The sequence below is a fragment of the Nannobrachium achirus genome (genome assembly GCF_963921795.1).
Source record: "Nannobrachium achirus genome assembly, chromosome: 1".
Lineage (NCBI taxonomy): Eukaryota > Metazoa > Chordata > Actinopteri > Myctophiformes > Myctophidae > Nannobrachium > Nannobrachium achirus.
The window spans coordinates 9,159,520-9,175,251 of record NC_137810.1 but is presented as its reverse complement, the minus strand read 5'-3'; the positions used below and the strand labels follow the sequence as shown (position 1 = coordinate 9,175,251).

General features: G+C 42.6%; 3 protein-coding genes across 3 annotated transcripts; all 3 read right to left on the bottom strand.

The window, feature by feature from the left end:
* Positions 1 to 361: 361 nt before the first annotated feature.
* LOC308282116 (apelin receptor B-like) lies at positions 362 to 1,772 on the bottom strand (the record flags this gene model as incomplete). Its single annotated transcript, XM_080722460.1, has 2 exons — positions 362 to 1,016; positions 1,354 to 1,772. The coding sequence occupies 2 exons, from the start codon at positions 1,770 to 1,772 to the stop codon at positions 362 to 364; spliced, it is 1,074 nt and encodes a 357-aa protein (XP_080578586.1).
* A 3,535-nt stretch (positions 1,773 to 5,307) lies between these two features.
* LOC308283005 (apelin receptor B-like) lies at positions 5,308 to 7,160 on the bottom strand (the record flags this gene model as incomplete). Its single annotated transcript, XM_080723392.1, is given in 3 exon segments — positions 5,308 to 5,967; positions 6,810 to 7,145; positions 7,149 to 7,160. Coding segments are annotated over 3 exon segments (1,008 nt in total).
* A 6,432-nt stretch (positions 7,161 to 13,592) lies between these two features.
* Positions 13,593 to 14,183, bottom strand: LOC308285897 (ATP synthase subunit s, mitochondrial-like; the record flags this gene model as incomplete). The annotated part of the gene is made up of 1 exon (XM_080726786.1): positions 13,593 to 14,183. The coding sequence occupies one exon, from the start codon at positions 14,181 to 14,183 to the stop codon at positions 13,593 to 13,595; it is 591 nt and encodes a 196-aa protein (XP_080582912.1).
* Positions 14,184 to 15,732: the final 1,549 nt, after the last annotated feature.

Sequence of the window (15,732 nt, the reverse complement as noted above, 5' to 3'; positions counted from 1 at the left end):
TAATACACTTCACATAAGCTAGAATACATCAATCAGAGTTCCAAGTGCTACGAGCACTAAGTGCTACATGTTGCATTTCAAAAGAAGTTACCTAATGTTTGACACACATCATAGTGTGTCCCAAATGTCCCCTTGTTTTAAGAAGTTTGGTTTCGCCTCAAACATTCCTTCGCCTTAAGAAGTTTGGTTTCGCCTCACACATTCCTTTGACTCAAAGCTACAGAGGACAACGAGCTAATACACTACAATTCTCATTTTACTTGTTTTCAGTCAAACAGGTGACATTTTATAGCTCTGTTCCTAGACAGAAAATCAAAGTAAAGTAAAAAAGTAAAGTTGAAGGCAGTTCTGTGAGGTGAAATCACACCTTAGTGGTCAGGCTCTGAATCTGTGTCTTTTGGAAGGACAGCAGGATGGCAGGGCTGGCTTGCAAAGCCTTCTTCAGGTTGAGCAGGCCCAGGCACTGGGAGCGAAAGCGCGGGTCGAAGAAGGCATACAGGAAGGGGTTGAGGCAGCTGTTGACGTAGGCCAGACAGGTGGCGTAGGGGTGAGCCAGCAGGAGGAAACGTAGGAAGGAGCAAGAGTCAGGAGCCAGGTTCAGGTAGGAGAGAGCGTCAGCACTCTTCAGCACATGGAAGGGAGTCCAACAGGCAGCGAACACCACCACCAGTGTGCTGATGGTCTTCAACAGTCTCTGCTTGCGCTGCTCTTCCTTGCGCAGGCCGTGGAAGTGGCAGGTGACGGTGCGTCCGATGAACCAGTAGCACACCATCATGGCCAGGAAAGGTAGAAGAAACCCCAGGACTGAGGAGCAGAGGCTGAGGCCGGCCACCAACACGCTCTCCTGGTTCTTATTTGTCACCACCAGGCTGAAGTTCATGACGCAGGAGGTCCGGTTGCTTGTCTCCTCATGTTTGGTGGTGCGGAAGATCAGGGTGGGAGCTGCCAGTAGAGCAGAGAGCAGCCACATCACTGTCAGGGAAGCCCTCATGTGGCCCCGGGTACGAAGCTGTGAGCTGGATATGGAGGAGAGCACGGTTGTTATAAATAAATAAAACTATTTAAATACAAATAACAGAAATTAGAAAAAATATATACAACTGAAATATTACTAAAACAATAATAAACTAAAACTGGATTGTCTGTTTACAATAGTCACAAAGCAAACTAATCATGTGGGAAAACAATGGGTTTCTTAATATTGCATTCATAAGCTTTATATTTTCTTGTAGTTAAAACATGATTCAATCTACAAGCTAATAATTTAGAAACTCCACTTTGAAAACTAATCAAAACTAGAAACAAACAAACAAGTCAAAACGAAATAAGAATACAAGTGAAAACTGTAATCACCTTGAGGAGGAGTGTACGATGGCCAGGTAGCGGTCGTAGCTCATACAGGTGAGGCAGTAAACGCTGGCGTACATGTTTAGATGGACCATGTAGCTGCTGATCTTGCACAGGGCCACTCCAAAGGGCCAGTGGTAGCCCATGGCAGTGTACACTGCCCACAGAGGCAGGGTGAGCACAAAGGTCAGGTCAGCCACAGCCAGGTTGCTGATGTAGACGTCAGCGGTGCGCCGTTTGCCCTGCGCTCTCCACACGGTGAGGATGACCACTCCGTTTCCAGACAGGCCCAGGATGAAGATGAGCATGTAGAGCACTGGGATGACAGAGTATGAAGGCCCCCACTCTGAATAGTCACACATGATGGAAGTCTGGTTTTCCTCATAGTCATAGTAGTCATAAGCACTTTCATTTTGCATCTCCATCTCCATTTGATCCTCTGTGATGATCCGTTGTTGTATTTGTAATCTGTTAGGAAGTATTTAGTCTCTGTATAGGTTCCAATGAACTTCACAATGTCCAATGTGAAGATAGACAAATATTTCTGATGGAAGTTAATCCCAGGAGAAGTTGTCAGCACTCTGAAGTGTGTTTGTTACATCAGGGAGGTCTGGTCTTTATATACCCTTCATGCACTGCATGCCCTCCTTGGACATGCCTTAGCCCCTCCTCCTATATGTTCTAGCCCCTCCCTCTTAGGACATGTCCGAACCACTCCTAGGACATGCCCTAGCTCCTCCCTTCTAGGACATGTCCAACCCACTCCTTGGACATGTGCCACACCCCATCCCCTACCCCTCCTCCTCCTCTCTGGAGTGAAGAGCATGTCCAGTTCATTGTTCTCTGATAATTATGTGTTTGGGTTCATTCATTCACAGAAAGTAACCTTCTCCAGGTCCATGTTATAAATCAAAGTGTCATAATTGAAGTGGACATACATTACATGAATGCACATTAAACAAATGCACAATAGCAGTCTATCAAATCATTTAAATTCAAATGTAATTCAGAGAAGCTTGGCATTAGAAAATGTATGGCCTGGACCACTGTTCTAGTGGTCCGGGCACTTAGGCTCCAAGCCTGACAGTGCATCGCGAGGTCCAGTCCCGATCGCAACAGCCTTTAGTTTACTTACTCTATCTCCCTGTTTCCTGTCTGCCTACTGTACTGTCAATAAAGGTATACAAAGCTGAAAAGCAGGCTCACTAAACATTACTATGGCGGCCACCCCTGATGTCTTGGTACTGTGGGCAGTTGGTTAGAAAGTGTAGCTCTGTTTCCACCACATGGGTGCATTGGTTGCGTTATCTGTCTTCCTTTCTCTATTGCAAGGCTGTGATCACAGAGTCTGTAGCCTTTCCTTAGGGCTAGTCACAGTGCTACTGTGTATTCGCTATTTAGGGCCAAATAGTATTCCATTTTGCTATGGCTTTGTAAACATTTTATGTTTTTCTTATAATTTGGTTTTGTTGTCTTTGTATATCTGGTAGCGGTGCTTGTTGTGATTCTATCACAAATGATGTTGCAGCATTGACAAAAAAAAAAAAGTTCAGGTGAGATTAAGCAGTTTCCATGGAATAAATTAATTGTCTCAGTAGTCATTAATTACACATCTGTACAGAAACCTATGCATTATATGTCTGGACATGTCATGGGTTGTTTCACTCATGAGGTGTTTTACAATTGCTGTGTCTTTCACTGGAGCACTGTTACTCCAAGTTGAATAGACTGCATCATTTGCATTTGAATGATTGTTGTTTCAAGGTTGAAACATGTACAGGCAACTAAATGTAAATGTCTTGTGCCCTAATGGACTGCTGTGTATTGGCAACATGTCCAACTTGTAACTTTGCAGCCATAATGAATATATATTACTATGCAGTGAGCGAAACAGTGAATCTTTTGAAAGTATAATTGAACATATAAAATTCCAGGGGACAGTTGAATATAATGGACATGACAGTGACACAGACAAACATAAACAAAAATGTGTATAGCACTTTTCAAAACAATTTACAAAATGTGTTTTGTTTTTAATGGAAAAATCACACTATCTGGCACTACTGGGTGAAAAGATGAGAATTTGACAGTTAATTATGAATGCTTTATGAATAAATAACTTACTTAAAACTTGAAATAATTGCAGCAGGATTATGTACCTAGAATTGTTTCAAAGCTTGTGAATCGTTTCAGAGGAAGAGAGCATAACAGTTATTAATCAACATGTATATTATTAAAGTTTCTATTCGAACGTGGTGCGGATGGGACACATTGTGGTATTGGAGATCTTGTATGTTCTGCGCGTGCTACATAGTCTAATGACTGATCAAAAATCAGGCATGAGAAGAAGCAAGCCGCAGCGGCAGCAGCAGTGTTGAAGCAGTGGAAAGAGAGGGACAAGTCAAAGAGTTGAACAGATCCATGGATGGACATGAAACACATGTCAAAGTGTCAAAGTGAACTCATAGTTCCCCATTGTCCACCGTATAGGCCCAGGAGTAAGAACACGTGAATAGCCTAACAGTGGTTCTCAATCTTTTTTGGCTGCAGTACCCCCATTTCCGAAGCCAAGCACCCCCTTCCCCTGACTACAGCAAAATTGTCATAAAAAGTCCAGTTCCAATACCAATACGTTCAAAATAAAACAGCATAATGGCAAATAAACATTGCTTTCTATTCAATAACAGTTATTACTATAGTCAAGTAATTGATGTAATTTGGTTCACACCATCTCTGTCAACGATTTATCATTAACCATAACAGTAAAATACATATTCCCATTTTCTAGTTTTTTCTCATGTACCCCCTGCAGTTCCCCCGTATACCCCTAGGTGTACACGTACCCCCATTTGGCTTATAATATGCAACATGCGCCAGCCCAGCTCTCATCTTTTGAGCTATCATCAATTGAAAGCGAGACAGTTTCACCCTTGTCTTTCTAATGGAATACACAATCCCTATAGCTAGTACTGTAGTCTACAGTTCAATGCTGCACAGTCAGCACGTTAAAGCCTGATTTATTTTTTGTTGCACATTGGTGGATAACACATGTGCGTGTGTGTTGCAAGGCGGAGCACAGAGGGGCCGCCGGTGACATTTTGTATTCATTATATTATTATATTATTTATTATTGCTGCTTTCGTGCCCGACTCAATCTGGATAGAATCCTGTAGTGTGCGGAGCGCCCAATTAATTAAATCATGTAGTGAATCTTAAACGATTATCCTGTAGTGTGTGATGCTACCAGATTTCATTGCTCTGATTATCTACTAGTGTAAGGCCACCTTTACAGTACCTTTAAGATGCAATAACAAGTAAAAGACAGACCAGTGTAATTATTTTATGTTAATCCACCTTTTTATTATACATTGTCAAGATGAACTTTATATAATGCATATTCACAATGTGAATTCACATATTTACAGAACAAGGCTCCTTACAAAAATAACCAGACTCTCAATCACCCCTTGGTGAAAATACTATGCTCACAAACTCAACATATTGTTGGCTGGTGTATATTAGCTATATACATCCCATAAGAGGAAGTGCAACTCAAGTGCTTCCAAATGAAAACAACTGTTATAAGGCAAAAGCATGACTAATACACTTCACATAAGCTAGAATACATCAATCAGAGTTCCAAGTGCTACGAGCACTAAGTGCTACATGTTGCATTTCAAAAGAAGTTACCTAATGTTTGACACACATCATAGTGTGTCCCAAATGTCCCCTTGTTTTAAGAAGTTTGGTTTCGCCTCAAACATTCCTTCGCCTTAAGAAGTTTGGTTTCGCCTCACACATTCCTTTGACTCAAAGCTACAGAGGACAACGAGCTAATACACTACAATTCTCATTTTACTTGTTTTCAGTCAAACAGGTGACATTTTATAGCTCTGTTCCTAGACAGAAAATCAAAGTAAAGTAAAAAAGTAAAGTTGAAGGCAGTTCTGTGAGGTGAAATCACACCTTAGTGGTCAGGCTCTGAATCTGTGTCTTTTGGAAGGACAGCAGGATGGCAGGGCTGGCTTGCAAAGCCTTCTTCAGGTTGAGCAGGCCCAGGCACTGGGAGCGAAAGCGCGGGTCGAAGAAGGCATACAGGAAGGGGTTGAGGCAGCTGTTGACGTAGGCCAGACAGGTGGCGTAGGGGTGAGCCAGCAGGAGGAAACGTAGGAAGGAGCAAGAGTCAGGAGCCAGGTTCAGGTAGGAGAGAGCGTCAGCACTCTTCAGCACATGGAAGGGAGTCCAACAGGCAGCGAACACCACCACCAGTGTGCTGATGGTCTTCAACAGTCTCTGCTTGCGCTGCTCTTCCTTGCGCAGGCCGTGGAAGTGGCAGGTGACGGTGCGTCCGATGAACCAGTAGCACACCATCATGGCCAGGAAAGGTAGAAGAAACCCCAGGACTGAGGAGCAGAGGCTGAGGCCGGCCACCAACACGCTCTCCTGGTTCTTATTTGTCACCACCAGGCTGAAGTTCATGACGCAGGAGGTCCGGTTGCTTGTCTCCTCATGTTTGGTGGTGCGGAAGATCAGGGTGGGAGCTGCCAGTAGAGCAGAGAGCAGCCACATCACTGTCAGGGAAGCCCTCATGTGGCCCCGGGTACGAAGCTGTGAGCTGGATATGGAGGAGAGCACGGTTGTTATAAATAAATAAAACTATTTAACCCTTAAGTTCTGTTCAGATTCACTACACCTTCGTTCTGTTCGGGTCATTTTGACCCGGGGGATATTTGGTTAAAAAAAAACAACACTAATATAAATTTTAACTTAACAAATCATCATGATACATTGACTTTGACTCAATACCAAACAATTCATATGATATATATGGTAAATGTTTGCATTTCTGCTTTGCTATATCACATTAAACACTGAACAAGCTAGGCGTTTTTACTGATTTCGCTGGAATTCATGTAAAAAAAACTACTTTATTTAATACTGGGCAATATTGCTCATGCTTATAGGAAAAAATGAAAATCAGACAGGGGGCTTTGGAAGGGGGGTGTTAGAAGGGGGGGGGCTGTGTGTCTGTGTTTTGGCACAATACTGTCTATTTCTGTGCATAATTATGTGCTTCCGGGTCAAAATGACCCGAACAGCACTTAAGGTTCAAAAAATATGAGGGGGGTGTAGCATGGGTGTAGTGCAAAAATATTTTTTTTACACGTTCATCTCAGAAGAATCTTTAAGGCCAGTGAGTTTCAGGTGGAAAAAATTTAAACTTCTACCTTTTTTATTCAAATGAAAATGGAAAACGGGTCAAAATGACCCGAACAGAACTTAAGGGTTAAATACAAATAACAGAAATTAGAAAAAATATATACAACTAAAGAATTACTTAAACGATAATAAACTAAAACTGTATTGTCTGTTTATAAAAGTGGGAAAACAATGTCTTTCTTAATATTTAATTCATAGGCTCATAAAACTCATAAGCTTTTCATTCATAAAACTGTAATCACCTTGGAGTGTACGATGGCCAGGTAGCGGTCGTAGCTCATACAGGTGAGGCAGTAAACACTGGCGTACATGTTTAGATGGACCATGTAGCTGCTGATCTTGCACAGGGCCACTCCAAAGGGCCAGTGGTAGCCCATGGCAGTGTACACTGCCCACAGAGGCAGGGTGAGCACAAAGGTCAGGTCAGCCACAGCCAGGTTGCTGATGTAGACGTCAGCGGTGCGCCGTTTGCCCTGCGCTCTCCACACGGTGAAGATGACCACTCCGTTTCCAGACAGGCCCAGGATGAAGATGAGCATGTAGAGCACTGGGATGACAGAGTATGAAGGCCCCCACTCTTAATAGTCACACATGATGGAAGTCTGGTTCTCCTCATAGTCATAGTAGTCATAAGCACTTTCATTTTGCATCTCAGTCTCCATTTGTTCCTCTGTGATGATCCGTTGTTGTATTTGGAATCTGTTAGGAAGTATTTAGTGTCTGTATAGGTTCAAATGAACTGCACAATGTCCAATGTGAAGAAATACAAATATTGTTGATGGAAGTAATCCCAGGTTGTCAGGACTCCTGTCACTCTGAAGTGTGTTTGTTCCATCTGATCAGTGGTCTGGTCTTTATATACCCCTTGATGCACTGCATGCCCTCCTAGGATATGCCCTAGCCAAGTCCCTCCTCCAAGACATGCCCTGGTTCCCTCCTAGGACATGCCCTAGTCCCAAGGACATGCCCAAGCCCCCTCCCTCCTAGGACCTGCCCTAGCCCCCTCCCTCCTAGGATATGTCTTAGTCACATCCTAGGACATGCCTTAGCAGTCTATTGTTCCTCAAATGGAGGTAGCCCTAGAGTTAAATAGGGGAAGCAAGAATAACTAGAAGCAGTGCTCTTCCGAGCACAGGTCTCCACCAGGCCGTGCGTCCTGGTGGTGCTACTGTATTATAGGCCAATGTAAAAAGGGTGGCATGTGTTCTTCACCTTAGATCCTTCATGGCAATCGGACGCTGCATGCATGATTTGAAGCATTGTTCCAAAAATATGTTTTGCTAAAGTCTACCTGCTGGTGGCGCTATAACAAGCCAATGTGAAAAAGGTAGCATTTGTTCCTTGACCTAGTGGGAATATGTGTGGCAAATTTCACGGTAATTGCAAGCATGGTTGATGATTTGAGGCATTTTGTTCAAAAACGGAGCAATCCTGCAAACTTTGGAAGCTAATATTAGCCAATCAGGATGGAATATGAAATATCAGACGGATCGTACTTGATCACATGACTATAGAGATACTGTGTACCGATTTGCATGATTTTTGGATAAAATCTCAAGGAGTAATATCCAAAAATGCGTTTTACATAAGTCGGCCCAAAGGTGGCGCTATAAAAGGCTGATGTGAAAAATGCAGGGCAAAGGTTTATCCTTAGCCTCTAGGGAGTGCGCTTACAAAGTTTGAAACTGATCGGTGGAGTTATAGGTAAAACCACAAATCGGCCTGTTATAGCGCCACCATGAGGCTGTTTAAAAAAAAAATAAGTGGCATTTCTTCCTCGGCCTAGTGGGAATGTGTGTGTGCGATTTCATGATAATTGCACTTTGCGTTTGTGATTTGAGGCATTTTGTTCAAAACGGCTCAATCCTACAAACTTTGAAAGCCAATTTTAGCCAATCAGGATGGAATATGCAAATTCGGATAGATCCGTGTCGATCACATGACTGTCGAGATACTGCCTACCGATTTGTAGGATTTTTGGACAAAATCTGTAAGAGTAGTGCACAGAAATGTGTTTTGCGAACATCGGCCACTAGGTGGCGCTAGAAAAGGCCCATTTGAAAGATTTAGGGCAGAGGTTCTAGATTGGCATCCAGGGAATGTGTGTGCTCACTTTGGCAGCGACCGGGCCAACGGCGACTGAGATTAGGTGCTCACAAACTGCGAGGACGCACAGACGGACGGACGGACGCACGCACGCACGGACGGACGGACACACGGACGGACGGAGGGGAAAACATACTCTCCCCCATGCCTTCGGCTGGTGGAGACAACAATAATGACAAAACATTGGCACATGTTTTAACATGCTGATCTGTTAAGTGTTTAAACCCAATTAAATGCATACAGATTTACCAGTGTGACTGTTGTTGAATTGAAAGTATTTATAGGTTTAACTTAGTAGCCATTGTGCTGTCTCATTTTGAGTCTTAAGCTCCCAAATAGAGTAATTTATTGCAACGTTTCGACCCGCAGTGGGTCTTCGTCAGGCACGTTTCGACCCGCAGTGGGTCTTCGTCAGGCATGGCGACATACAGAGAATGTGAATGTTAAATACAAGCACAAGAAGTGGTGAGTAGCAATGCACACAGCTGATCACAATGTTACAATCAAAGTAACCCCACCCCCCTCTCATTACCACGGTAACAGGCTGCAGTGACCAAATGACAAGCCTCTGTAGGGTAAAATACATATCAAATTATATCAGGGACTAAGGGGGTTACAAAGGGGACAAATTATCCAAGATGCAGAGTGATAAAAATAAATAAACTGCACAGCAAAAGCAAAGAAACATTGTGTTGAGTGACTCAAAGTCTACAAAATGTCACCATTCAATTAATAAAAGTACAGCATATAGCAATATATAAATGTAAATGTAAGTAAGAACAGGATACAAAAGGGCATCAAAACAAACAATGACAAATGCAAAAACAATGGAAATATTAAAAAGGCAAGTATACAAAACAAACATAAAGCTAACCTAAGAATGGTTTGATATCAAATTCCTCGTTAAGGCCGTGAGGGGCCATAGTGTTCATTGAGTAGATGTAAAAAGCCTCGCGTTGAAGCAGAAGCCTATTATGGTCACCACCACGAGGGGGTCTGTTGACCTTTTCAATACCCCAGTACCTTAGACTAGAGATACTGTGGCCCATTTGTTTAAAGTGGGCAGCTACAGGGTTACGAATATCACCACACCTGATGTTGCTTCTATGCTCACTTATTCAAGTCCGAAGAGCTCTGCTGGTTTTCCCTATGTAAGCTAATCCACATGGACATTTAATAAGGTATGCAACATAGGTCGTGGCACAAGTAATGGCTCCATGAATGCTGGACATTATCTTGCCACTATGAGGATGAGTAAAGGAGTTGGTCTTGGTGGTAAAACTGCACTGAGCACAATGTGAACATTTGTAGTTGCCAGGAGGAATGTCTGAGAGAAATGTATTTTTAGTAGAAGGAATGTACAAATGTACTAGCTGGTCCCTGATAGTGGGGGACCGCCTGAAAACAAGTTTAGGGGGCTCTTTGAAAACAGATTTGAGTTTAGGGTCTGTTTCAATGATATGCCAGTGTCTGAGTAGAGTACTTCTGAATTCAGAGCCCAATGGGGAATACTTCGTGATACAAAGGGGAGATACATTTTTCTTTTGAGTACGTTAAGTGGGATTCAGACATTCTTCCTGTGTGGCAGTGTCAAAACGTTTAGCTGCATTTTCAATCCATTCAGGTTTGTACCCTCTAGTTAAGAACTGTCTCATTTTGAACACAATTTTTATGGCCGTTGATTAAATACAAATGTTCTCAGGAGGCACTAAATGCAACTCCATTTCTTATATTTAATGTTATATTATTCAAAAATAATATAATGTAACTTATAACAGCATTTATTAAGTTATTTGTAATTTTGTTAGTTATAAACTCTATTTTTATAAGTTTTCATGCATAGGCCTACTTATAAACATTTATAATGAGTGTTATGAAGACTTATAAGGGCATTACAATGCACTATGAATGCATGTATAATGCATGCAGTCTGTGTGTTAGCAAAAGCTGTTCTAAATGTTGGACAATTCTGGGTTTGCTAGTAGGATGGATAATTGAAGGAGTTCCCTATAAACAATGTTGTCAGTATTGCCCTCAACATAATCCACAATGAAAACCATGCAACCTTGACAGCTTGTCATGTTTGTGTTTCTATCACAAATTATGTCGCAGCATTGACAAAAAAAAAAATATTTCAGGTGAGATTAAGCCGTTTTCATGGTATAAATTAATTGCCTCAGTAGATTAATTAAACATCTGTACAGAAACCTATGAACCATAATGTCTGGACATGTCATGGGTCGTTTCACTCATGAGGTGTTTTACAATGGAGCACTGTTACTCCAAGTTGAATAGACTGCATCGTTTGCATTTGAATGATTGCTGTTTCAAGGTTGAAACATGTACAGACAACTAAATGTAAATGTCTTGTGCCCTAATGGACTGCTGTGCATTGGCAACATGTCCAACTGTTTTAATGTAACCTTGAATTACTATGCAGGGAGCAAAACAGTGAATCTTTTGACATGTACAATTTCAGGGGACAGTTGAATATAATGGGCGTGACAGTGACACAGACAGACATATACGAAAATGTGCTTAGCACAAACTTTTCTTTCTTCAAAAATCTGTGTAAAAGACGGTTGTGTCTATAATGCTTAATATGTGCACTGATAGTGCATTATAATGCACTTATAAGGCATTATAGCAATCATTATAAATGTTTATAATTAATTATGCATAACCTATAACAGCGTTTATGAGGTCATTTGTTATTTTGTCAGTTATAAAATATCTTTGCTATAAGTCGTCATGCATAATTATATACATAAATATACTAAGCGTGATGAGGCCTTATATTATAAGGGCATTACAATGCATTATGAATGCATTTATAATGCATACTGTTGAAGCCAAAATACAATAGTTTATTTTGTTTATTACTTTTCATTCATCACAGAGGTGTGGTACTATCTGTCACCATGGCAACCACCACAGGGGGGTGGGTACTACAACACCACTACCGCCAGGGGGTGTTGTTGTGTTCGGTCTGGTCTATTAACCAGACAAAGCCAGCACCAGAGGCGCGACCACCGCTCGTCTCCCAGCTCCTCCAGGATGAGCCGCTAAACATCCCGCATCCCGCCGGCTAACATCGGGGACTGGGACTGACCATGGCGGGACTCTAGAGGCAGCTTCAAGCCCGCTGGATTTGCTTCCCCGGTCAACGAACAATGCCGGGCTCTTACCAGCTGTACCAGGACAATAAATATGATAATGTCTCTCCCTGCAGGTCAGAAGACCTAAATATGATAACGTCTCTTCCTGCAGGTCAGAAGACTTACAGATGCCCAATATGTGGGAATGAATATAAAAATCGTAAATCCAGTCCTACAAGGCACATGAAAAACAGTCATGAAAAGGTGGGTCTCTCTCTCTCTCTCTATCTTTTCTTTCCTCCCTCCCTCACCAACAGCCAGGGACGAGCTGGGCCCTTGATTCAGCCCGAGAAAATGAGTTGAAGAGGCCCTTATTCGAGCGGTTACTGTGATTTTAGGTCTCATCGTTTTTGAGCGGTGCAAACCGCTCCTATAAGTGGCTGTGCGTGTGTCTGTAGCCTTTTTCCTCAGCGTTTTGCCATAGCAAAATGTGTGTACGTAGCATCATGTTTGACTAGTGATGTCATATGTCGTATGTCTGTAGCCTTTTCCCTCAGCGTTTTGCCATAGCAAAACGTTTGTGTGTGTAGCATAGCCTCTACATCCTAGACTCGTTACGCAAGCACGACCACCGCTCACTTCACATTGGGTGTGATTTTTCTGGTATAAAGAGAGTCTAATTATGTTGCATGTAGACCATCTAGGAGTAGTCAAGGAAGCTAGGGAGTAGTGGGCCAGTATTCAGATCATATACAAGCCAGTGGGGCCAATGTGAAGGCTCTGTGGGCTGCTGCTACGCAGCGCTATAGAGAGAGATCTCTCTCTATAGCTGCTGCTACTCAAAGATTGTTCATTTCAGATCATGAGACAAGCCAGTGGGCCTATAACATGAGTTATATTTACTTTACCGGGAATGGACCAGCCCTTTGGGAGTTGTCCCGCTTTTCCCAATGGCCAGCACTTCCCTGCCAACAGCACTTCTATGGCCACACCTGGTATGAGTGCACACCAGGCTCTGATGCTTTCACTTTCCCTTTAGTCACACAGTGTCCTAAGGTCCTCAGTGATGATGCATTGTTGATGGCATGAAGTTGAATACCTGAAAAGGGAAGGGAGACTACTACCTTTCCTGAAGAGGAAATGGTGTAACCTTTTTCTCCTTCTTTTTTTTCCTTTTTTTTTTACATGTCTTAACTTTCCAAACTTTCCTGGAGAGGAAATAGTTTACCACCAGATATTTCATTTTCATAAAGAGTTTGTTTAAATGCCATGTGAGTGCGTTGGCTGTTCCCACAGTTAACTTACACTTTATACAACAACACTTCTCCATTTCCTAAACCACAGTTGGTGTGTTTAGAATAAATAATGTCATGTTAAAGGGAAAATGACTTATTTTCTTTCAATTACACACCCCATGAAGCCTTGAATACATTCATATAGTACTATAGTATACATACACACACAGCCACACATACACACACTTACCGTACCCACTGCAACTGAAGTGTTGTGGGCACATACAGCCACACATCACACTCAGGGCGGACCGGCGCAGGCCACCCACGGAGTGGCTGAGGAATCGGAATCTTCCTTTCCACATCCATTCCTTCCGAGTCCTGGTGGTGGTGTGGCTCAAATTGAATGACTTCCTCCGCTGGTGAGTCCGCTGGTGAGTCTGTCTCTGCCACCGGTGTGATGATATACTGTAGGTGCGAGGCGGTAGCCACTGTCACAGGAATATGCTTGCGCCGAACTCTCACCTGGCCGCCCTCTCTCCCATTTACATATAAAAGAGTGCAAAGTTTGACATTTTGGACATTGTCATTCAAGGTCCAGTTCTATATCCAAGCGTGGAAGTGCTGTCTGAAGTCTCTCTACGGTCTTATCTTTCTCTTTTATCCCAGGCAAATCGCTGAGAAAGAGACGCTCTAGGTTCCTGAGTTGGTGCAAAGCGATAAGTCCTTTATCTGTCACATTTCCACAGGACACAATCTCCATCGTGTGCAAACTTTCCTGCAGATTCTCAATGCAGCTCAGCCTCTCTAGGCATGCGTCCTCAAGGTACATGCACTTGTTGAACTTGACTTCTTCCAAGTGTTTCAGGCCATCTAAATAATCGAAACCCCTGTGCATGATGCATGATTCTGTGGCGTCAATTGCCTGGATCTTATAAGGGCCCGGAGGACCAGTCAGCAGACCATTGTAGTCATTTTGGAAGAGATCAAAGCCCTGGAACCTAACTTTGGCCCCGCATCTCAGGAGCCACTCCGAGGCAGCTCTGTCTGGACCCACAGCCATGATTCTCTCGTGATCTACCCTGTTGAAAACGGCATTGAGCCATCCCCAGAACTGCCTGCTGCCCACGTTCTTCTGAGACAGAGCAATCCGTGCGACATTTGATAAAAGCCTCATATCTCAATTCTGCAGTCTGTGGTGCTGTGTTTAACCTTTTTATTTTATTTTTGAGTGGCCACTCTGTGTGTCAGCCATAAAGTAACTGACGTCACAGACAGAACAGCCCATACAAGGAGATGTGCATGTGTGTCGTGTTTGCACCGCTCACTTCACACTGGTGTGATTTTTAAGTAAAAAGTTCATGACCAAGAACTGACGTGTTTATGGAGCCATCTCAAAGGGCCCTACTTTCAGTTAGGAGCAGGTTTTCAGGAGTCACAGGGAAATAGCTATGAATGGCCAGTATGTTATTTTATTTAATTTTCAGATTTTTCCATCATGTCAGGCGAATTCTCAACATTGCTGCCCAGCAATAACCAAGCTGACCTGACGGAGACCTGTGCACAGAGGAGCACTTTTAGTTCTTTTAAAATTGTGGACCTGCTATTTTTACTGATAGAGAAGTCCACCAGGGCTCAAGCCATTGTATTTATTTGTGTGTAGCCTGCATGTTTAGCATGTACAGTGGCAGCCATGAAACGACACCTATTGAAATGTAAATGTTGCTGTCTATTCAGCTATTCAGCTGATGGACAACACATTTGTAAAACAGCTCATGACATGTCCACACATGGTCCATAGGTTGTTTAATAACAGTGTAATAGATTAATAGATTTCACAGATTCAATTGTTTTTTGTTTTTGTTTTCGTAACATTGTTTGAAATATCCTGATTATTGTGTCAATATGCAGTATGTACACTTAAGTGATGGCATTGTGATTCATAACTTATGCCTGGAGAAATGCCTTTGCTGTGAATTAATGCACTCAAAACATTAGCTAGTAACAAAAATAGCTGATCTACAAGCTCACAGCTGCACGTCCCATTGTGATGCGTTGTGAGCTTGCAGAGTTGCTAGTTTGCAGTCAAGTTTAACCATTGGAAAGTATAAACAAGAGGGTCTAACTAAATAGTAACTACATTGGATCGATTGGAAAACTGGTTATTTTCCCATTTACTGAAGAGTACCCGACAGTGATATGATGAACAAATGATAATCTACATTTTGAATAATATAACATTAAATATAAGAAATGGAGTTGCATTTAGTGCCTCCTGAGCACATTTATGCGGCCATAACATTTTCACAAGTTTGTGTTCAAAATGAGACAGCACAATGTCTACTAAGTTAAACCTATAACCTACTTACTTTCATTTCAACAACAGTTGCACTGGTAAATCTGTATGCATTTAATTGGGTTCAAACACATAACAGATCAGGCATGTTAAAAAGTGCCAATGTTTTGTCATTTTTGTTATTCTTACTACCCCATGTACTTGTCATTTCTGTTATTCTTACAACCCCCTGTAGTGTTCTGTGTAACTCTAGGGCTACCTCCAACTGAGGAACAATGGGCTGCTAGGGCATGTCTTTGGATGTCCTAGGAGGGAGGGGGCTTGGGCATGTCCTTGGGACTAGGGCATGTCCTAGGAGGGAACCAGGGCATGTCTTGGAGGAGGGGCTTGGCTGGGCATATCCTAGGAGGTCATGCAGTGCATCAAGGGT